This window comes from Phyllobates terribilis, unplaced genomic scaffold (genome assembly GCF_046119375.1).
Source record: "Phyllobates terribilis strain yellow unplaced genomic scaffold, ASM4611937v1 Scaffold_9__5_contigs__length_417890890, whole genome shotgun sequence".
NCBI lineage: Eukaryota > Metazoa > Chordata > Amphibia > Anura > Dendrobatidae > Phyllobates > Phyllobates terribilis.
Genome location: NW_027362769.1, coordinates 386,744,295 through 386,768,654, shown reverse-complemented (window position 1 = coordinate 386,768,654; position 24,360 = coordinate 386,744,295). Strand labels below are relative to the sequence as shown.

The 24,360-nt window shown below is 40.7% G+C and overlaps 1 protein-coding gene across 2 annotated transcripts; it reads left to right on the top strand.

Moving 5' to 3' along the window:
• The first annotated feature begins 1,646 nt into the window (after window positions 1–1,646).
• Window positions 1,647–18,263, top strand: ATP2A1 (ATPase sarcoplasmic/endoplasmic reticulum Ca2+ transporting 1). Of its 2 annotated transcripts, XM_073648649.1 has the most exons (23): window positions 1,647–2,026; window positions 4,531–4,548; window positions 4,696–4,778; window positions 7,409–7,513; window positions 8,004–8,142; window positions 9,298–9,378; window positions 9,454–9,539; window positions 9,620–9,917; window positions 10,010–10,176; window positions 10,470–10,558; window positions 11,080–11,182; window positions 11,673–11,804; window positions 12,424–12,549; window positions 12,987–13,205; window positions 13,365–13,700; window positions 13,814–14,034; window positions 14,171–14,373; window positions 14,486–14,571; window positions 14,748–14,881; window positions 14,974–15,091; window positions 15,256–15,373; window positions 15,806–15,846; window positions 17,713–18,263. In XM_073648649.1, exons 1-22 carry the CDS (start codon window positions 1,909–1,911, stop codon window positions 15,808–15,810), a joined length of 2,985 nt encoding a protein of 994 aa, XP_073504750.1. In that variant the 5' UTR covers window positions 1,647–1,908; the 3' UTR covers window positions 15,811–15,846; window positions 17,713–18,263. The 2 variants fall into 2 exon arrangements, with proteins under 2 accessions (XP_073504750.1, XP_073504749.1); XM_073648648.1 differs by lacking the exon at window positions 15,806–15,846.
• The last annotated feature ends 6,097 nt before the right edge of the window (window positions 18,264–24,360 follow it).

Here is a 24,360-nt window from a genome sequence, read left to right as displayed (position 1 = left end):
TATTAAAAGATTAGATAGTGTGTGAAGATGCTCCCTAAAAGTGATGTTGTATAGCAGAACTCATAAAGTAGGTCAGTGAACTATTAGGCCTCAAAAAGCCTTGAATTGGTGTAGCTGTTCATCTGTGCTGTGCATCGTGGGCTATGTGCTCTGGATTTTAACCGAGCATTTCTGCATCTCCCTGGCAGAAAAAAAACGCATGCGGATTGTACATGCATTTTTCCTGCCAAGGACAAGCGTAATTGAAGCGTTCTTCACATGCATTTCCGCATGCGGGTTGACAAGCACTTTCCAAGCAATTATAGCATCACTTGGAAAGTGCTTGACAACTTGGTCACTCTATATAAATCCATGCAACCGGCATGGATTTATATAGTGTGACTGTAAAAGAATGGTAAAAAAATAAATATTATACTCACCTTCTGATGGCCCCCTGTGTCCTTATCCGATGAGTCCGGTCTCCCCGGTGTTTCACGGTTGTGTAAAAGGACCTGCCATGACTTAATTTAGTCATGTGATGGGTCAAGCGACCGCCGACGTCAGAGGTCGTGTGACCCGTCACATGACTAAATGACGTCATGGAAGGTCCTTTTAGACCATCGCGAGCTGCTGAGAAGCCAGGATGGATCGTTGAGGAGACCTGGGGCCATCAGAAGATAAGTATACTTTTTATTTTAATTTTTTTTTCTCCTCTTCTCTAGACCCGGGTACGATCCGCACATTGAATCGCTTAATATCAGCATGTGCACATGTACCATGCGGATATTATGCGATTCAATGCAAGTCAATTGTGGCGAAAACGCCGTGATTACGCAAAATAATTGGTAATGCTGCAGATTTTTCTACAATGATAATCCGCAGCGGAAATTTCCGCAGCATGTGCACAGCACATGCGGATTATTATTGGGGAACATGGCAGACCTTCTAGCATGCATTTTTAAGCGTTTCTGCTGCGGAAATGCTTAAAAAACACATAGCGGGCACACAGCCTCAAAAGAGAATGCATTGGAATTGAGTAACTAGTGTTTTGAATAAATTGTTTGTCTTTGAAGTCTATAGTGTTATTTTTTTTTGCAATCGGTTGATGAATTAGTACTAACTGTATGGTAGCTAATAATAATAATAAAAAATAAAATGATCTGTAAATAATAATACATAAAATGTGACCGTGTGGAGCACATAAATCTTTTTCAAGGAGAGGAAACTGGCTGAAACAATTAAAAGTATTTACAAGAGTGATAAAAGAAAGATAAAAGCAAGGACGGTTATGTAAGTGACAAGCAACGAGTGTGTAGTTGTCGTCCGAATATATATAACAATTATGGACAGGTGACAAAAATAACTTGAATGGGTTTAGTGGAAGGGGAAAGGCAAGAGCTTGCCAGGATGGGATCTGAGGGAGGGACACCTACTGGGTTCTCTTACAAGCTTGTCCTGGACTTTGAGTGACAGGTTCGTGTGTGTGAGTGTGTGTCTGTGTGAAACGCCTACAAAGCTCATATCAAGTCAGCAAAAACAAAAAACCAAAGAGGGTCTCCTTTCTGTAAAGGGCTGGACAGGGTGATAATGCATGAACTGACATCAGTCATATCCCTGACCAATCGAAATGCAAGGTAGGGGTGTGGGCTTCCTAACCCTCTTATAAGCACCTCTCCAGAAAAGGTTCTCTCTGACAGCTTCTGTGTGGGGTCCAGGGTTGAGGGTGATCCAGTCTCCTGCTAAGGACAGAGCAGGAGATGAGCTGTTGAGCCACGGGTCGGCTCTTAAGGGAGAATCCGCTGCAATACTCAGCTGCAGAAAAGGGGAGACCTGTCCATTAAAGACTGTCAACCACAAGAGGTGGGGGGAAACAGACCACTTTTTCTTAAGGACAAGGTGAGCCCTTTGTGGCAGGGCTGAAAGGGAAGGATGCAGGACGCACACACCAAAAACACAGAGGAATGCCTCGCCTACTTTGGGGTCAATGAAAACACAGGTCTGTCACTTGATCAAGTCAAGAAGAACTTTGACAAGTTTGGACCCAATGGTATGTCAACTTTTATATACATAATATATCGGTAGAAATCTGTCATATACTGCATGTATGTTGTTCTATATTACACAAACTTAGATTAAGTTGATACTATTACAGCACATTTCGCACTTCTCATACAGGGCTACAAATGTACTGTGACCAACTCTAACACCTGCCTCACACTTCTAGATCAGACACAACCGATGAAGCCCAATCCACAAGTAAAGCAAGCAGCTATTGTAAAAACACTGCAAAAAGCAAAACTCGGGGAATGGAGCTTATAACAAATTACTGAACGTGCACTCTCAATCCTCGTATCACATCGTACTAAATCCACAACTTACATAACAAAGTTATTAAATCGATACTAAGAAATGAAGTATTATTTCCAACATGACCTGATAACATGATTGTCAACGTTATTTTATATTTTGTAGTTAATAATGATTAAGTATTATTATTGTTTATTGAGTATTATACTATTGATTTACTAATACGTCATGTATGTTCAGGACAGTTGTATATGATGTAAAGGATGAGTACAATGAATGCCTAAATTAGAGTTAGGTAGTCTGGGCTGTAGGCTAGTAGACTTGTCTAGTCATCTGTAGGCTGAATACATGATATGAGCCATATCTGCAGATCTTACTTTTAGAAGTCTAAGTGATGTACTTTGCATTGAAATGCCTGTGAAGTTGAGGACATCTGTTCTGTGCCTCTTGTCACCCGGCTGTGAATGACAGACGGCTGTCTGCAGTCGTCCAGTATTAGGAAGGAGAGTTACATCTCTCAATATCCTATCTTGTCCATGATGCTTCTTAGTTCTGTATTAGTAAGGTTTTATAAATGATATATATAGTGATGACTTTATCTGTATACAACTCTACACTACATCCCTGCACATACAAAACAGGCTTCCCTTACAGAGCTATTACAGAGTTGCTATGATTATCTTTTACTAGTCCTGGGGGACGACGAGGGGATCTCTGTAAATGTCACATTCTTGTAATCAAAGCTACATGAGCCGGCGGAGCAGAATAGCCAACACTGAGGTCTGTGTTGATTTGGAAAGTGCACAGATATACATTTATTAGTGTGTTTTAGCTTTTATGTGACTAGATGACAGCTACAAAATACTAGTCTGCGAAATGTGTCATATTGACATATAGATGTACGAGGAAGAACATATGCCAAGTGTTATGTATAGCTCTGCATACTGCACATGCTGTGCATATTAGCGGACATGTATAGCACAGAATGACATTAGACGTATACTGCCACCTCCATAACAGTCTGCAAGGGGACATGTAGGTGCTGCGATATATCTAACACTATACATTGTAACCTAGAAGGCTTCTCACATGGCAGAGAGAAGTATTTTAGTATTGGGGCATTGGATCCAGCTCATGATGTCACTCTCCTTATACAGCCATCTCACTTGTGTCCTTCAAGAGAGTCCCAGGCTGCAAACTGCTGAGAGACAAGATCCTTCCTATGGTCTTCCCACTCTCAATGTCAGACAGTGTGCCCCAAAATACTTTCATAATAAGTCATGCATCTCTATATATAGACATATTGGTAGCCAGCAGGAAATACTATAGTCGGAGGGCTAAATAAAGCTCCAGACGTACGTTGAATTATATATAAAGTTACAACCATTGGGAAAATGTTTTCTACTTAAACTTGCTTCTCTTGTAGTGCAGAGGACAGTATATCACAAGTTTCATCCACTTCTTCTGGCAACTAAATCTTTTCTTTTAATCATAATTAAAAGCGATTTTCTAAGTCATTACATGATTTATTTAGTATTACGTGGTGTAAAACACTGTGTAGAAATTCTGCTGTATTCTTTCTGGATGCGAGTAGGTTACAGGGCACCTGAGGGTTCGCAGCCCAGCAGTATGTTGGCCCACATCACCGTGTGGTGCAAGATCCAGAGATTCATGTCCCAGAGCATTCTGTTCCCGTGGCAGGAGGATCACACATAGTATCTGCGTGACACAATCTGGCAGGGGGATTTATAAAGCTGTCACATAACCCTCAGGATAGCCTCACGCACACACATCATCAACATGGTCATTTGACTGCACATTTGCTTCGTTCTCAATCATTACCTCTGTTACGAACCACCTGTGCTCATATGTTGCCCCTAATTTCTCACTTTGGAAAAATCACATATGAAATAATCATTTGTTGAGTTTATCAGAAGAACTAAGCTGATACATCGCTTGTCAGTACAGATACTGGTTTTCTAGGATAACTTATATTAGGTAAAGGAAGAGGGTTACGTGTATAAGAATATGTAACATATGGGTCATTTCTTGGATATATATTTTACTCACATTAGTTTAGGCCTCAGGATTGAAATCAGGCACACAATAAGCCTTAATATAAATATTACCAGGGTGTATGAATAATTGCAAATCCAAGCTTAGTGTATGCATTGATGTACCTTTATAATAGTAACAGATTATTGTTTTGTTTTTTTCTTTATTGCTACTGTTGTTGTGGACCAGAGCTCCCAGCTGAGGAGGGTAAGCCGTTTTACTGAATATCTTACAAAATTTGGCGAATTGTTAGGTGTGCGTGGTGGAAATAACTGTGGCAAATGAATGGTAAAAATCAGCCAAAAATTCCACAACAGCATGCATGGCTGACATAAACTTGTCTCCTTGCTACAGGAAAATCCCTTTGGGAACTGGTCATAGAACAGTTTGAAGATCTGCTTGTCCGAATTCTGCTGCTGGCTGCCATCATATCTTTTGTAAGTACTTACAGCAGGTGATGAGTAGAGGCTCTAAAAATGGCAGAAATAATGGTAACAACCTAGAACAGAAGGGGGCTCTGTCACGCTCTTTCAGCTCTACCGCAACATACACTATTAAAAAATTTTTTTCTTCTTCCATGAAAGCAATAGAATGAGCTCCTCTATAGTGTAACAAATGCCCATGATTCCTGGTCTAGGTGTACACTAGTGTATGAACCACAGGCAATAACTGTAATAAATGGTGTCGTTTTCTCCTTCAGCACAAATATGTGCAATACTGGATGCATATTTGTCTTTTTGTTTTACTGATAAATTAAAAATGAAGTGTTAATTCCACCTACAGTTGAAAAAAAGACTAAGTATTTTTTTCTGCAAAAAAAAAAAGCTTTTCTTTAATTGCAGGGCAGCGATCCTGAAAGATTTAGATTATCTGTAAAGAAACCCACTATGTGGCGAAAAATACCGATCACCTGTTACCAAACAAAAACCAGGCGGTTCTTAGCTCATAACCCTCATGTGAACATGCCCCACACGGTCTCTTTATCACGCAGTCACGTACGGCTCTTGGAAAGAGTTGTACAACAAAGGAAAAGCCAGAGCTAGAATGGAGGGGTCACCACATACATTTCAGAGTATAAGGAGTCCAATGATTGTATAGTTTAGAGCTTTAAATAATGAGATTGCTTTACAATGTGTATTCACCATTCTATAGAACAATGCATAGAAATATAATACCCCAGCGCTCCCTCCCTGTATGCCATCAGACAGATTACATTACATTATACATATCTATATTTACACCTGGATTCTACTTAATTTTTGCACAATATTACTAAGTGTATGACCATTAGACCAAAGAAGCATAAAACTGGTTGGTTTTGAGAACACACATGATATGGGCCAGTGAAGGGGTTAACTGGGCTCTAACCCTGACCTTTTCTTTTCCCAATGAGCGGCACATTCTGCAGGTTAAATTTGTCTTGAAGATAACTCGATCCAGCCAGTGGCCAGCTCAAGTGTCAGACAGCTGCTGTGAGAGCGCAGGAGGAGGCCCCACAAGAGAGGGGAGGTCAGGGGAGACAGAGGGTGTTTCTTGCCGCTCTGAGTGACAGGCCCGGGTGGCTATGTGTTTTGCAAGCACAACAGCTGCATGAAGTATGGGAGGGCCCCATAAAATAGCTGTAAATCTACTCTAATGTAATTTAAGATGCTGTTTATAATGACACAGGCTCTGCTGTGACACAGCTCTACTCAGAACTCCTGTCCACTGTCCTAGACAGGCAAAAACAAAAAGCAGCACATTTATAGTCTTATAAATAAAGTGATCACTATGGTTTACAGTCCATAAGATATGAGCAACATACTTCTAACTCAGGGATGTCAAACTTAAACACACAGAGGGCCAAAATGAAAAACTTGGACAAAGTCGTGGCATTCAGTATACAGTATAATGGGCCCCACATAGGTCTCCATACAGAATAATGAGCCTCACATAGTCCTCCACACAGAATAATGAGCCTCACATAGTTCTCCATACAGTATAATGAGCCTCACATAGTCCTCCATACAGTATAATGAGCCTCACATAGTCCTCCATACAGAATAATGGCCTCACATAGTCCTCCATACAGAATAATGAGCCTCACATAGTTCTCCATACAGTATAATGAGCCTCACATAGTCCTCCATACAGAATAATGAGCCTCACATAGTCCTCGATACAGAATAATGAGCCTTACATAGTCCTCGATACAGAATAATGAGCCTCACATAGTTCTCCATACAGTATAATGAGCCCCACATAGTCCTCCACACAGAATAATGAGCCTCACATAGGTCTCCATACAGAATAATGAGCCTCACATAGGTCTCCATACAGAATAATGAGCCTCACATAGGTCTCCATACAGAATAATGAGCCTCACATAGGTCTCCATACAGAATAATGAGCCTCACATAGTCCTCCCTACAGAATAAAGTGTTTTTTCACCTGAATTGGGCGCTGTCTCGTTCTTCTATGGTAGTGCTGCTGAGATTTGCCACAATCACTGAAATGACAGAGTAGAAGTGCTTAGCCGATCACTGCCCTCCTCCTTAATTGCAAGTCTATGTTAAAGGGAATCTGTCAGCACATTTGACCTATCTAAACTATTAATATGGGCATACAGGTTATAGACTGCTGAAAGGACTTTACCTGTATGCCTCTTATCAGTTGCCTTGTTGAGAAATCATCTTTTATCACTTTATGTAAATGGCCTCTTCCAGGCTCTGGGGAGGACACTGTGTGGAAGATAACACTGCCCCAGAGCTCATTTTAAATAAAAGGGGAGTTATAATATAAAGAGCTATAGTATAAAGATAAAATATAGAAATAGTTTTCATAGTTGCATCTTTAACATTAAACACAGCAATAAATGTACGAGTGATGTGAAAATAGGACCTATAAATCATAGCGTGCAATTGTTAAAATGGACATGAGAATATGAAAAGAGTAAATAGAAAAATATAAGATTTTTAAAATCAACTTCAGTTATTTCTCGCATCAAAGATTGAACGATAGCCTTAAAGAATAAAGGTATACACAGAACCTGTTCTTGTGGAGAATGATAACGGTGTGTGGATTGCAGGTGCTGGCCTGGTTTGAAGAAGGTGAAGAGACAATCACAGCTTTTGTGGAGCCCTTTGTCATCCTGCTGATCCTCATCGCTAACGCAGTTGTAGGAGTCTGGCAGGTAAGATCACCGTACCCAATATAGATCCAGACATCTTTTCTTGTGTATTAAATAATTACAACCAAATACTTTTCTGTTTGAAATCGTCACTTATGATAAAAATCATATCATCGACTTTCAAGGATTCTAAGTATATAAGTGTTACTGTGAGGTAATTATCATATGATTAGCTAATAATCCAGGGTGTTTAATAAAACAGACCTGCTCCTTTTCCACCTCCGAAATTCAAACCAGCAGGTCTCCTGACCCAAACTCAGGAAATGTCAGGCCTTGTAGGTATAGACGTATATGAGACTGTTGAGTTTGGGTCAGGAAAATCGTAGCCAGTTCAGATATTGGGATCTGCGCTCGGGCCGTGAATAGTGAATGTCTGAACAAGTCTAAATAGGAGCCCAAATATAGTGTAAAATTATAATACTTCTCAAAACATTAATATTGTAAGTCTGCTTCCAGGTAATAAAGCTCTAAGAAATTTCTGTTTGCGTTGTAGGAAAGAAATGCTGAAGATGCCATTGAAGCTCTCAAGGAATATGAACCCGAGATGGGAAAAGTTTACCGCAGTGACAGAAAATCAGTACAAAGAATCAAGGCAAGAGAGATTGTGCCTGGTGATATTGTGGAGGTAGCAGGTGAGTTATTGCAGGGCTGACATCTACATGGCTGACATTACATTGTCTTAGTTCCCAAAATCCCTTTCCCACATTTTAGCCTTTATCTCCTAATATCCACATTAAGGCATAGGGCTTGAAATAGTGGGATGTTAAGTCGTTAAACCAAAAACTTCCGACTTCTATATTTTCCACTCTGAGACTTCTTCATAAATGACTAACATGCAATAAGTAGTGACAAAAAAAATGACTTTTCTAAATGGTACCTTTTAATGGCCAACTGAAAAGATGGTAACAAATTGCAAGCTTTCGAGAGTACTCCGGTTTCTTCATCAGCCATGTATTTCTATATCAACTAAGGAATGTGCTCCTCAGACATGTAGGGGCATTAAAACCTCGGACCAGACTTCAATCACAGGACAATAAAACGTTCACACTCCTTATATATGAACTATTTCAATATTTACGGCCACAACTGTTTAACCTTCTCCCATACTAACAGTTCTCCTTTATGTCACTTGCCTCATCTATTGCATTATTTCTGTGTCTTGAATATAAATATGTGACTCTTCAGATTTTGTGTTATACTATGCCTGATGAAGAGACCTGAGTAGTCTCGAAAGCTTGCAATTTGTTGCCATCTTTTCAGTTAGCCATTAAAAGGTACCAACCACTGAGGACTCTCAAATCTTAATATTTTTCTATCTACTGGCTAACACGGTACAAAGATATATATTTTTCCTGTTCCAAATGGTACATTCAGGCTCTTCATCATCATTATACAATATTAATAACATATTCAAAATTATATTTTTACACCATTTGCATGCTTTTTGTAAATTAAAATATTAAGATTTGAGAGTGATCAGTGGTTGATACCTTTTAATAGCGAACTTTTTTTTTTTTTTTTTTTTATTATTATTATTATTATTATTAGCAATCAATATCTTATGGATCCATTTTCTTTGTAGTATATAATATATAATCTGTTCTGGTGTAGGCAATCATTTTCTACCAAAACAAGAAATATATTTTTCAATGTATAAAACAGCTTCTATTGTAAAATACAAGGTGCAATAGAGCTGCCAGGCCAGAACTGTGAATACATACAATGCAGTACTGTAGAAACAAGACAGGCTAATGTTGCTTATATTCATGCCTTTCTTTTTCTCCTAGTTGGTGATAAAGTCCCAGCTGACATCAGACTAATCAGCATCAAGTCCACCACCCTGCGTATTGACCAGTCCATCCTGACAGGTGTGTTGAGCCACTTTCAAATATAAATTGAGAGTATTTTACAGATTCCTAACCCAAAATTTGTGCTTCCTACAGGAGAGTCTGTTTCTGTCATCAAACACACAGAAGCTGTTCCTGACCCTAGAGCTGTCAATCAGGACAAGAAAAACATGCTGTTCTCCGTAAGTATTTCTAGTCTTCAATTTCTGTTTGTTTTTTTTCTATTAGACATTTTTTTTTATATCTTTCTAATCTTTTCTAGGGTACCAATGTAGGAGCTGGAAAGGCTATTGGCGTGGTCATTGCCACTGGAGCCAACACTGAAATTGGTAAGATTCGTGACGAGATGGCAGCCACAGAGCAAGAGAAGACCCCACTTCAGCAGAAACTTGATGAGTTTGGAGAGCAGCTGTCCAAAGTTATTTCCCTCATCTGTGTTGCTGTATGGCTCATCAACATTGGACACTTCAATGACCCCATCCATGGTGGCTCTTGGATCAAAGGAGCCGTTTATTACTTCAAGATTGCTGTGGCTCTGGCTGTAGCTGCTATTCCAGAAGGTTTGTTTCATATACTACTACTGCTCGTAAAAAAGGTAATGCCACCATAATATATTCTCCATACATTATCTCATTGCTCTTTATACACGCAGGTCTCCCCGCTGTAATCACCACTTGTCTGGCCTTGGGTACAAGACGTATGGCTAAGAAGAATGCTATTGTCAGAAGCTTGCCCTCTGTGGAAACTCTTGGTTGCACATCAGTCATCTGCTCTGATAAGACTGGTACTCTGACCACCAACCAGATGTCCGTCTGCAGGGTACGATTATACTGTAGGCTATTACCCAAGAAGAAAGGGCAGTATCTATGTCAATTAAAGTGGATTTGCCCAATTTTTTTAATACTAACTGCATACATTTTTAAATAGATCTCTTACACCTGATAAGACCGGTATATTTATGCTGAAAACCCACATCACGATGGCTTTCTAATCATTTTTTTTACCTAATATTGAAATGATCAGCAGTAATTGAGAAAACCAGTGCCTAGTCCATAATACATCAAGCTTTTACTTAACACATCTTTGAAATGAAATATTTTTGTTTCCTGCAGATGTTTGTCATTGATAAAGTTGAGGCCGATGTCTGCTCCCTGAATGAGTTCTCCATCACTGGATCCACCTATGCCCCCGAAGGAGATGTGTAAGTTTTAAGTCTTCTCAAATTTGGCACTGACCGCCAATAACTGTGTAGAAGCCCTAATATTTGTCAGCAAAAAAAAAACCTTCACTAAACTAAAACTTACAACCAGCGTTTTTCTCATCACTTCCCAATGTCATTCATTACAAAACTGATGATCAGTGCACGGCCAGAAGTAGATTAGAGGCAAATGTTTGCAACCATATAAGAGTGTTCTGAATTGTCAGGAGTAATTCCTGCAGCATTATAGACAGCTACTGCACGAAACACGAGTACAAAAATGGGCCAGTAATACGCATCCATAAAACTGGTAAATATCGGTTTCCTATCCTCATCAAGCACTTTTCCCTATACGTTATCCGCTGCCGTTTTGTCTTTATAATTTTCCCTCTGTCAGTCACTGCTGCTATCCTCATTTTTGCATGTCATCGTACTTCTCTTTCACTTTTTTCATAAACTACTCTTCCTTCTCATCTCCACCTACACCGGGCTTGGCCTTGTCTTTCTCTGTGGTGTCATCTCAGTATGAAGAGTGATAAGACTGTGAAGGCAGGCCAGTATGATGGGCTAGTGGAATTGGCCACAATCTGTGCACTTTGCAATGACTCTTCTCTTGACTTCAACGAGGTAAACACGGGAGATTACTAGAATTTCACTTTCGGAGGATAAGGCTTGGGGTTTTTTTTTTTTTTTTTAATCTAACACTTATTGCATGAGCTAAAAGATTTGGTAGTAATAAAACTATTGATTCACTTTCCACTAAAATGAATAATGTGTGTTCATCATCATTAATTATTTTACATTCTACGGTTTTTATTTTATTTTGCACTTTCTTCTACTCATAGTACTTGTATGGTCCCTGCCTCCAGTTTGGCTCGCAATCATGCAAGGGCCAAGGAACTTATTTTTTTTGGCACTGATGTAAACCCTATATAAAAATAACCGAAGAAAATGCAAGCTCTATGCACTGTTTGTTATTGCTGCATTTAAGCTAGAAATTAAAAAAAACAAATCTTATATTAACAAGTAAAGTGATGAAGGATGTAGGTATGGAAACTACCATAAATGAACTTTTTTTTTTTTTTTTTTTTTTTTTAATAAATGAATTTTGTTTTAGTCCAAAGGAGTGTTTGAGAAGGTTGGAGAGGCAACTGAGACTGCTCTGACTACCCTTGTTGAGAAAATGAACGTATTTAACACAGATGTGAAGAGTCTATCTAAAGTAGAGCGTGCCAATGCCTGCAACTCTGTAAGTTCTGGAAGACATACATTGTTTTAACAAAGTTGTGAGAGACTCTATATAAAACCATCTATAAAGCTTGGTACTAGATAACCAAACGTATAACCCTGGAGAACTTGAATCTACATTTATCATGTTTCTCTAACACAAGAAGGAATAACCTTCTACTTTCCCAGAACCACTGCCTGTGGTGACAAACAGCCCCAGCTGCTTGTCTTCTACCATTATAGAAATCTAATTATGCAGCACTCAGCAAGCTGGCAGGAGGGTATCAAGAACTCTGTATACCGCACACCTGCCTTGTGCTCGTCATGTACAAGAAACCTAACTCCCTTCTAGCAATGCTGTCCTTAATGATCCCATGAAACATACTGTCCCAAACACATGCCATTGTGGTATTAAGTACCGCAATTTAGAACAGTTTCCCTTGAGTCTGGGGATACGGCTCTAAGTTCAGGTTTTCGGTGTTCAATGAATGATAAAAAGCTTTTGAAAACTTAAACTACAGCAAATGTCTATGTAATCAAAAAAAAAAATCTCTCTCCAGCAACCCATTTGCTTCAAAACTGAGAAAATCCCCCAACATTTGTTAGATCACAAAAATTCTAACACATAACGATTCTCCCAGGTTATTAAACAGCTGATGAAGAAAGAATTCACCCTGGAGTTCTCCCGTGACAGGAAGTCCATGTCGGTCTACTGCACACCCGCCAAAGCTTCCCGTGCCGCAGTTGGTAACAAGATGTTTGTGAAGGTAAAAGCCGAGATACATTGGGGCACGTCTATTAATGCTTGATAACCGTAATGTTGTCTGATTACATGCTAAATTAATCAGGGGCGCCCCTGGCTATGAAAGCTAGATACCTTTCTTACTTATGCGGAGTTTTAGGAGACTTACCGTGGACCACACACAAGATTTGGTGCAAATTACAACTACATTTGGCCATGCCGACTGTTGAATTGAAAAAAAAAAAAAAAAAACACCAGAACACGGCACTCGTGTGTCACTTTTTTTGTGTGTGCAAACAATTAATATATTTGTCCAAATTACTTTGTACTAGACTTTTGTAAACCAAAGCCAACACATAAATTGAATAAAGTCGAGCTAGCCCACTGCCATACTGCGTATTAGTGAAGACCCTGAATAATCATTAAAGATTTAATTTTTATACTTTTATTACAAAACAATAGGGTGCCCCAGAGGGTGTCATTGACCGTTGCAACTATGTACGTGTGGGCACAACACGTGTGCCTTTCACTTCAGGCATCAAGGATAAGATCTTGGCTGTAATCAAGGAGTGGGGCACAGGAAGAGACACCCTGCGTTGTTTGGCTCTCGCTACAAGAGACACCCCACCAAAAAGAGAAGACATGGTTCTCGATGATGCCACCAAATTTGTTGACTATGAGGTAATAAATGGAAAGACACACTGGCTGCACTACTGACAGACATCAGTTCATTATTATCTTATGCATAATCTATACTGATCCATACTTTAGAGTTAGCATCAACTATTATTCGCCAAGATGAAGGACTACATTTCTTATGACACATTCATTCTTCCACAGACTGACTTGACATTTGTCGGCTGTGTGGGTATGCTGGACCCACCTCGTAAGGAAGTCATGGGCTCAATTAAACTTTGCCGTGAAGCAGGTATTCGTGTCATCATGATCACTGGTGATAACAAGGGCACAGCTATTGCCATCTGTCGTCGTATTGGCATCTTTGGTGAGGATGACGATGTATCAGGACGTGCCTTCACTGGTCGTGAATTTGATGATCTACCACCAGCTGAACAAAGAGATGCCTGCAAACGTGCTTCTTGCTTTGCCAGAGTTGAGCCAACTCATAAATCCAAGATTGTGGAGTTCCTGCAGTCCTTTGATGAAATCACAGCTATGGTGGGTGAAATTATTCACGTAGGAGTTCTCATTTATGACTATACATTCTTTAATTATTCCTTCTTTTCTTGATTCCATTCTGGCTCACACCTTTTTTTGGTAACTTCCAACAGACTGGTGATGGTGTAAATGATGCCCCTGCTCTTAAAAAGGCTGAGATTGGTATTGCCATGGGTTCCGGTACTGCTGTAGCTAAGACAGCCTCTGAAATGGTGTTGGCTGATGACAACTTCTCCACAATTGTGTCTGCAGTAGAAGAGGGTCGTGCTATTTACAACAACATGAAGCAATTTATCCGCTACCTCATTTCCTCCAATGTAGGAGAGGTCGTCTGGTGAGTTTAATATGTTTTTATTGTTAGAGAACTGTTTTGTTCTTGAGGTGTTTAGACAGTGATAATGATCATTCACCATTGTTTACTTGGTTGTTGGATTGCATAAGCTGATTGCAACATGCTTTTAATAATGCAGTATCTTCCTGACCGCTGCTTTGGGTCTGCCTGAGGCTTTGATCCCTGTACAATTGCTCTGGGTCAACCTGGTCACTGATGGTCTGCCCGCTACAGCACTCGGCTTCAATCCCCCCGATCTGGACATCATGGACAGACCACCCCGTAGCCCCAAGGAACCCCTCATCAGTGGATGGCTCTTCTTCCGTTACATGGCCATTGGAGGTGATGCTACAAACCTTTTACATTGATAAAAAAAAAACAGCATAATTTTATGTTTCTCTAAAAAATTCAACATTTACCACAGTTAACTACAAGACATGTTGATTCCTTGCAGGCTATGTGGGTGCTGCCACTGTAGGTGCTGCTGCTTGGTGGTTCATGTGTGCTGAAGATGGACCTTCAGTGACTTTCTACCAGTTGGTAAGCATCTGTCCTCCATTTCTTGATCTTTATTACAATCGTTTTCAACATGATAAATACTACTCCAGTTCAGCTATAGTTGCCAACTCATATTAATGCCAGAACGGTGTTGTCGTCTGCCCCAGTTTGGTATTCTAGATCTTATTTCATCTCGTGTCTTACGCTTCCTTTCTCAGAGCCATTTCATGCAGTGCACAGAAGACAATCCTGACTTTGAAGGCGAGGATTGTGAAATCTTTGAGTCTCCAGTTCCCATGACCATGGCTTTGTCCGTGTTGGTCACCATTGAGATGTGCAATGCTCTGAACAGGCAAGTCCATATCGCACTTGTTTTGCCATGGATTCTTATGAACTCCTGTTCCGCTATCACTTGTATACTTATTTTATTTTTTTCAACAATAGTCTTTCAGAGAACCAGTCTCTGATCAGGATGCCACCATGGGTCAACATCTGGCTGCTGGGCTCCATCTGCCTCTCCATGTCCCTCCATTTCCTGATCCTTTATGTTGATCCTCTGCCAGTGAGTAAAATAAAATACAACCACTGCATGGAAAAACGTACTCAGGATAATGTCATATATTTTGCAACTGGGAAATAAATGTATTAGTAATGTATTGAGCGAGTCATATATCATCTTATATAATGCTTTCCTATCCTAACATCCTACCGCTTTTTGCCCTGCAGATGATCTTCAAGTTGACACCTCTGGACATTACTAAGTGGTTAGTTGTCCTGAAGATTTCTTTCCCTGTCATCCTATTGGATGAACTTCTCAAATTTGTTGCCCGTAACTACCTTGAAGGTAAGAATTAGCTCATGTTTTAGCATAGGACATAATTTTTCAGAAATCAACCACATATGGATTTATGTATACTGTCTATAGAAAATGTACCTACCAAAAGTAACATAACAGTGAAATATGGAGCAAATGCACTATCCTTCTTCTCATCTGATATAATCATTATGGCAGCCATTGTCTCAAGACATCGGAATTTACACAATATCCAACAATAATATTAATTCTTACCTTATAGTCACAGCACACGGTGAATAGGAGTACAAGATTGAAGATTGCTTACAGTTTTTCTATAGTTTTTGATGACTTCATAAACTTCAGTATATGAATCACAATACATGGACCTGATGCAGTTTTACTAATAATCATCTTTTTTTTTTTTTTTTAATTCATGATTACTTCACATTAAACTGGTATTTTTTTTATCCTTTCCCATAGCATAATCCTTTCCTCACAACTTCCCTGTTCCTGTTTAACAGGTATCCCCCCTGTTGCATGTGTTGATACATGTCATTCTGTACCATTTGCACATTTGTCCTCTTCATTTAGCTTCATCGTGATTTTTTTGGTGTCTTTACTCTTTTTCATTAACTTTTCCTACAACGATGTGCAAAATTGACTAATCACCGTTCTGCGTGTCTCATTGATCAATTGTCACGTCCTGTTCTCTATGGATATCATTTTCTGTTCCTGCTCTAATATCACACATCTGTATTTCACCGTTACAGCTAAACTTCACTATCACAAAACTTTTAAACATATAAGAGAACTGGGACCAACTCTTCTCCGAAACTGCAAATGGGCTCATTGACTATTTATGGAGTTTATCTTCAGCTTTGGAGGGGAGAACTACGCTCAACTGAGCATTTCTGACTCTTCATTTTAGCAACTGGTGGAGGTCTGGGTACCGGAACCTCACCAATCAAAACTACCAACATGTCAAAAGTTTTGTGAGGCAGCAATTTCTCTTTAATGGGGTTGTCCGTTGAGAACAAGTTGATAATGTATTGATTGTTTGGGATCCAACTGCTGAGACAGCACTAATCAGGAGAACGGGGCACTTATATCCCCACTAGAAAGAAATGGGAGTGAACATGCTTGACCGCCACTCCATTCATTCCCTATGGTGCGGATGAGAATTATAAGAGGCATATAAATGCCCCATTAGGGATAAAAAAAAAAGCCACAATCTATGGATCGTGAAGATTGCTGTGGTCGGACCCCCAATAATTAATAAGTTATCACATATCCTATAGATTGTTTTCACTGGACAACCCATAGCACTCATTTCTAGATGAACTACTATAGAACATACAACGAGTCACTTTTTTATACACCTCTAATACAAAACAACAATAGAAATGGTAATCATTTCTAACCCAATTGTCCCACGTATTATTAAATGACATTATTCAGACCTATTAATGTTTCTTCCCATCATCATTATATATTACCTAACATCACTATGTAGACTTCCTCTGTGCCATATAATCCAATCATTACATCATGTCTAACAATCATCACCTGTCATCCCTACCATTACACCTCTCCTTACCCTTTAATAATATAAGCAGCAAAGAATAAAGGCACCATACCACGGGCTCCTAGAGGACATACGTTACAAAGGGTGGCACTGCAGATATGGTGGCACTGCCGATATGGTGCCTGACAGCTGTATGTGTGTGTGTAGTCTCACTGCTCATATGATGAGAGAAATCCATCATATGTATTCGTGGCTGGCTTGATATTGTAAAACAACGTAAAAAAATAAAAAAAAAATGCAAAATACACAATAGATGGATATGAGCTTTCCAAAAGTGGTTCTTGTTAATAAAATTCAGAATTTGTATTTTGCTGGCAAATATTACAGCTGTGCATGAAAGAAGCTGACAATACAAAAAGATATTGTAAAACTGCTGCCGTTTTACAACTTGCATCCTGAAAAGCGCTGCATGGTTGGAAAATTACAATGCTTAAATGTGTGCCGAGTCACATTTACGGTAAGTATTAAAAGAAAGATCGATCGTTATAATCTCTAACATGTCGATGAAGATCATCCCGACGCCAGAGGACAAAGTCGCGATAGACATCTTCACTGCGAGGGATACCATTAATATCAGGCAATTCTGGGTGTTTCTGTAACTTTGGTTGTCTATTAAATATGTAATTGCACATATTTATACAATTGTGTGTGTACAGAGTGGTAAATGAGAGCGATCTGTGTTTTCTCCACTAATTATTCCATTACGACACCAAGCGCCTCTGGTAAAAAAAAATAACATCACATTTGCCATTAAAAAAAAAAAAAAACAAGTCTTCTAATTGAATTCTTTTTCTCTTGACAGAGAAAGAAATACAGCAGTAAAAGGAATTCAGCTTTTTACTGAAACCACGTCAGATTTCAGCCCACATATCCATTGAGACTTTTCTCTGTATCTGTCCCCTCCTAAGATTTCATCTTTCATCTCCCTACAACACATCACTGCCAAATCTCCACCTGTGTTCCCACAGTCCGTACATCCTGGTGCATGCCAGGTGTGATTGCAAGGGCTCTGTTACTGATGGGCTGTTATTCTGTTTCCAACGTACCTTATAAAGTTTTGCTTCCAATCTTGCCCCCTTTTTTTATAGCGCTCCCCTCCCGTTTCTCCCGTTAAAATGAAGGAAAATGTCATATAGCTGGAGAATACCAGGACTAAGAATGCATTGCCCCCAGAGTCTATTCCATCAGCGAAAGCCACAGTCGGTGTTTTTGTAAATTGCAGCGTCGTGTCATCCTGATCCCAGCCCTTCGAGGGAGTTGCAGCTTGTAGCAAAGAAAAAAAAGGAAGCGAGAAAAACCAAAGAAAACTGTTCTAGCTATTTATTAAAATTAAATGATAAGTTAAACTAAGAATTGTCACATGTGTTTTTTTTTTTCTTGGGGGGGGGGGATGGGTTGGAGGGTGCATCTCCGTATTCAATGAGCTTCACAGTGTTTTTTACATTTAGGAAGTATTTGTGCCATTACATATCACTGTGGAGTGAACAAAGTAGAAAGAGTTGTGGCAACAAGGTATACAAGCAGAGCTTGGAGCAAACGCAAAGTCTAAAACGGTCAAGAATATTATTGTTTATTACTAACAGCATTCAGCTCGATCTTGAGTCATGGCAACTTGATGGATGAACGCTGTGAAGGAAGAATGATTTTGTGCAGCCTAGATAGGTCCACCAGGGTCTTCTCAGCCATTATCTTTAATGTATCAAGCCATCGGGTTGCTGGTCTTCCTCTTCACCTTGTTCCTTCTATTCTTCCGACCAGGATGTCCTTCTCCACTGATCGCTCTCTTCGTTTGATGTGTTCAAAGTAGGCAAGTCGTAGCTTGGTGACCCTTTCTTCTAGTGACATGTCTGGCTTGATTTGTTCCAAAATTGATTTGTTTCTTCTTCTTGTCATCCATGATATTGATAACATCAATTTTTGTCTTGTTGGATATGGTATTGAGGATACTGGGCTCTCCTAACCACTAACCTCTGCTCCTCTGGAATTGTTAAACAAAGGTAACCAGACTGGAAGTGTTTCTGCGCCCTCTGGAATTATGACAAAACTTATACTAGATTAAATTACAGATTTAATGCGTTTCATTGACTCCTTCCTCAGGACAACCATAGAAAAAAGAAAAAAAAAAGATTTTTTTTTGTATGGATGTCTTGAGGAAGGAGTCGGTGAATTCTGAAACGTGTCGACATTAAACTTATAATTTTATCTGCTATAAGTTTTGTCATAATTCCTGAAAGCCCAGAAACTCTTACAGTCTGGTTACCTTCATTTGATATTTTATGGAAGCTGCTGCATCTGGTCTTAAGGCTCTTTACTAAGAGCTGTGTCTCACACAACCTTACAAGGTGAGCGGTTTTATCATTATTTATTATACTTTTAACCTGGATAAGACCCTATTGCTCTCTTGCATTTCTTTACACCCCTGAAATTGGTGAATCACTCATTTTTGAGCAAATAATTATTTTTTATTATTATTTTACACAGATATCAGGAATGTCTCCAGGGGGTAGCACAACCTCCGACGGGGCTTGTAAAAATGAGCAACTTTGCAGGTTCCTTCATTAGAAATTCTCTGTGCTCTAAAGAAAGGAGGGATTTTTAATCTGAGTGTACAGCTCATTGCTTTGTTACGGGCCACCCTGCAGTCTGCTCATGCAGCTCTGAAGCTGGACAGACCTCTGGATTCGACCAGTCTCTGTCTCCCTGCGCTTCTCCCAGGCTGCCTGGGGACCGCTCCATCTCCAGCACAATGCCTTCAGCAAGCAGGAAGCCAGGAGGCAGAGGAGCGGTGCACTCCTGAAGCAACATCAGAAAACCCCTTCAAAATACTCAACGTAGGAAATTATCCTAAAAAAAAACTTTTTCTCTTGATTGAAAATCTCCTGCCAGTTCATTACTTTGAACACAAGATTACAGTAAGTACCCAGGACATTATAAATTAATCATATTCATTAAAAATACAGAATATACTTCCACATGAAAACAAAAAAAATTTGACAGGGGGAGGGAAGCTGATGTTCATAACAAATCTTCAATTCATACATCTGTGGTACAGTACACCCTCAGCTGTGGTGGCAAGAATGCAAGTAACTGATTGATGGTGCCAAAAAGCAGTCACTAAATGGCGCTATTGGACAGAAACGAGGTACACCTAGTATTAAAAGTATACAACAAATTGCTGCTTGATCACTCACTCGCTCAAGTCACCTACACCTTAAAACCATCTCTAGAATTCGATCTTTTCTTACCTTTGACAAAAACTCTGTCGCTCTTATTCATTCGCATCTGGACTACTACATCTCTCTACTAATCGGTCTTCCTCTTACTAAACTCTCCCCACTAAATCCGTCCTAAATGCAGCAGCCAAGATCATATTCCTTTCCAATCACTACACCGATGCCTCTACCCTATGCCAGCCATTGCACTGGTTGCCCATCCACTAGAGTCTAATAAAAACGTATTACTCTCACCCACAAAGCGCTCCACGGTTCAGCACCACTCTACTTCTACTCCCTTGTCTCAGTCTACCACCCTACCCGTGTCCTCTGTTCTGCTAATGACCTAAGATTAACATCCTCAATACTATGAACCACCCATTTCCATCTCCAAGATTTCTCGTGTGCTGCGTCAATTCTTTGAAATCACTACCCAGGACAATTTGATTAATTTCCAATACCCACAGTTTTAAGTGTGGCTAAAAATACATTTCTTTTTAGACTGGCCTATTGCCTCACCTCACTCATCTAATCCCCATTTTGCCCATACAACATTTTCTTCAAAATTATGATCCTCGTAGCATCTGTTCACACACAAATTTAATAGCCCTCTGGGTCTATACTGTACACACACACACACACACACACACACACACACACACACACACACACACACACACTGGCTGGTGATGGATTCATTAACCATTATGTGAATACCTTATTTAGTATATTATGGCTGGACCGTATAATACAAGCTCATTTTACCATTTACCTTTTTTGTTTCCCTTTTTTCCCCCTCAGACTGTAGCTTGTGAGCTTCAGGGCTTTATCTCCTCCTGGTATCTGAGTTATGTGTTATAATGTATTGTCTGTACAAGTCCCCTCTAAAAAGTGCTGCCGAATACGTTGGCGCTATAGAAATAAAAAGGATTATTATTATTATCCTACCTATCCTATTATCCTACAGATCAGCCACACCTGTTACTCCGGTCACCTGTATCACCATCTAGTGGCTTCTTTTTTGCATCACTAATCTGATACTTCCTTTCTTGCCATCACCTGTACAGTATGTATTGTATCGCAAATGCATGGCTTGCAGATTTGTTCTGAACACCACTGTCTTGCTCAGTGGTGGTCGGGCTCAGCCTCCTCACCTCGGCTGTGTCTCTGAGCACCTTGTACTTCTGTGTCTTGCTCAGTGGTGGTCGGGCTCAGCCTCCTCACCTCGGCCGTGTCTCTGAGCACCTTGTACTTCTGTGTCTTGTTCAGTGGTGGTCGGGCTCAGCCTCCTCACCTTGGCCGTGTCTCTGAGCACCTTGTACTTCTGTGTCTTGCTCAGTGGTGGTCGGGCTCAGCCTCCTCACCTTGGCCGTGTCTCTGAGCACCTTGTACTTCTGTGTCTTGCTCAGTGGTGGTCGGGCTCAGCCTCCTCACCTTGGCCGTGTATCTGAGCACCTTGTACTTCTGTGTCTTGCTCAGTGGTGGTCAGGCTCAGCCTCCTCACCATGGCCGTGTCTCTGAACACCTTGTATTTGAGTCTTGATCAGTGGTGGTCGGGCTCAGCCTCCACACCTTGGCCGTGTCTCTGAGCACCTTGTACTTCTGTGTCTTGCTCAGTGGTGGTCGGGCTCAGCCTCCTCACCTTGGCCGTGTCTCTGAACACCTTGTATTTGAGTCTTGATCAGTGGTGGTCGGGCTCAGCCTCCACACCTCGGCCGTGTATCTGAGCACCTTGTATTTGGATCTTGCTCAGTGGTGGTCGGGCTCAGCCTCCTCACCTCGGCCGTGTATCTGAGCACCTTGTACTTCTGTGTCTTGCTCAGTGGTGGTCGGGCTCAGCCTCCTCACCTCGGCCGTGTCTCTGAACACCTTGTATTTGGGTCTTGCTCAGTGGTGGTTGGGCTCAGCCTCCTCACCTTGGCCGTCTCTCTGAGCACCTTGTACTTCTGTGTCTTGCTCAGTGGTGGTCAGGCTCAGCCTCCTCACCTCGGCCGTGTCTCTGAACACCTTGTATTTGGGTCTTGCTCAGTGGTGGTTGGGCTCAGCCTCCTCACCTTGGCCGTCTCTCTGAGCACCTTGTACTTCTGTGTCTTGCTCAGTGGTGGTTGGGCTCAGCCTCCTCACCTCGGCCATGTCTCTGAACACCTTGTATTTGGGTCTTGCTCAGTGGTGGTTGGGCTCAGCCTCCTCACCTTGGCCGTGTCTCTAAGCACCTGTACTTCTGGCCTCCAAGGAGGCTGCAGTTCTGGAATATGACAGCACTGGAGAATAATGCCTCCTCGTCGCTTTACATTTGATTCTCCTCATATCTTTGGAAGTTAATGTGTGGCCTTCTTCTCAACACGTTTTTTGCAACCCTGATGACTGACTATTTGCAACAAAACTTTTGATGTTTCTGCGATCACGCCTCAATATCTTAGCAATTTCAAGAGCTGCGTCCTCTGTTAGATTTTTAACAATTCGCGACATTTGCGAGTCAGGTAAATATCTTTTACAGTCCATTATGCCTGAGTAAACCACGCTAATAGTTTTGCACAAATTGATAAAGGGAGTTGTTTCCTTAGGCCACACACCCCTCAGTACTCAAATACACATCACCTGATCTGCTTCATCCAATCAGCATTCATGTTTATATAGCAGAGGTGGAAAATCTGCATAAAAATTATATGGTTAAAATACTCACTTACCTAATAATTCTGCGCACAGTGGAGGTGTATAACACATTTCTATACATTCACTACATCCCAAGAAGAAACCAGGCACAATGGGTCTTGAATTCTGTAGAATATAGGGAGTTACCAGCCCGACATTCTACAATCTGCACAAAAAAAGAAAAATACGTTTTTTAGATATTAAATGTGTACAAGATTAAAAACTACAAAATAGAACAATACATTTTCAAACTTTAAAATTACCTTAAAATGGGTTTTCCGGTCTAAAATGAAAAGACGGCAGTCACTGCAGAGGATTCGCCATACCCAGAGGGTATATATGACTTATGCATACTCCCGGGAGGAGCCCAACTAGTGGGCAAGGCCTCACTCCATACACTAGTATAGAGCGAGGCCGCACCCTGTCTAGTGACGTGGCAGTCCAGTGGACATGGCTTTGCTCAATACCAGTGTCAACTAATCGGGCTCTTTCCCGGGAGAATGCATAATGCATATATTACCGCCGTTCCCAGCTCAGAAACCAACGAATCCTTGCAGTATTGGGGGGGGATTCAAAAGTCTGCTATCACACAGAGTGACTGCAGACTTACCAATTTAGACCGGACAACCCCTTTAAGTGACTGACAGACAGGAATTGGGGCTCCAACTACATCACAAAGTGCTAGGATGAAGAGGATAGACGTCAGTAATTAGGAATCCCGGAATTGGCGCATCTAATGTGATGCACCACTTCTGGGGCAGCTGTGGTTTGGTATTTTGAGGCCGGGAAGGGCCCAATAACCATGGACCTTCCCAGCCTGATATCAACTCACAGATGTCTGCTTTACCTTTGCTGGCTTTCAAAAGTATAGGGGACCCCACCTAATTTTTTTTTTTTTTTTTTAGTATATATTAGGTTAAATAAACCTAAACACACTTTAGTGCCATATGAAAGGGTTCAAGTGTATTATATGTAGGGGGGTTATGAAATTACATATCTGCAGGATATCTATTTATTATCGAACTAATATCTATCATCTATATAAAAAAAAAAACGCACATGACATATGGAGTGACATATGCATTACACTCGTCCAACTTTTCAGGAAGAACATCGGAGCGATTTATAATATGCTGATGTGAGCAAACCATTAATACGGCCTCCTACCACATTATGTTTTGGACTTATAGATCCTACAATTTGTATTTAAACTACCGCATTTTTCTGACCACAAGACGCACTTTTTCTCCCCCCAAAATTTGGGAGGAAATGGGAGGGGGTGCGTCTTATGGTGCGAACGTAGCTTACCGGGGAGTTGCGGTGGTGGTGGTGGAACGGGATCACAGGAAGCAGGGTCCCTCCCTCAGTACATTTCCCTGAGGGCCACGGTTCAGGAAGATAGCTGCCGAGATCCCAGTTTGCGCATGCGCCAGCTCGGGCTGCCATATCCCTGTAGATCACGGCTTCAGGAAGACGCCTGCGGCCGCCAGAAAGGCAGTGAGAGTAGTAGAGAATTCATATAATCCATCAAACTCAATCTGACAGGTGCCCCGCCCCTATCAAAGTGTATCAGTCTAACCCCTCCC

Excerpts from the sequence above, each read along its gene's own strand:
- ATP2A1 (XM_073648648.1), top strand. The coding sequence starts at position 1,909 with ATGCAGGACGCACACACCAAAAACACAGAGGAATGCCTCGCCTACTTT. Across the intron at positions 11,805-12,423 it reads GTGCCAATGCCTGCAACTCT|GTTATTAAACAGCTGATGAA; the intron begins GTAAGTTCTGGA and ends CGATTCTCCCAG. Across the intron at positions 14,374-14,485 it reads CCGTTACATGGCCATTGGAG|GCTATGTGGGTGCTGCCACT; the intron begins GTGATGCTACAA and ends GATTCCTTGCAG.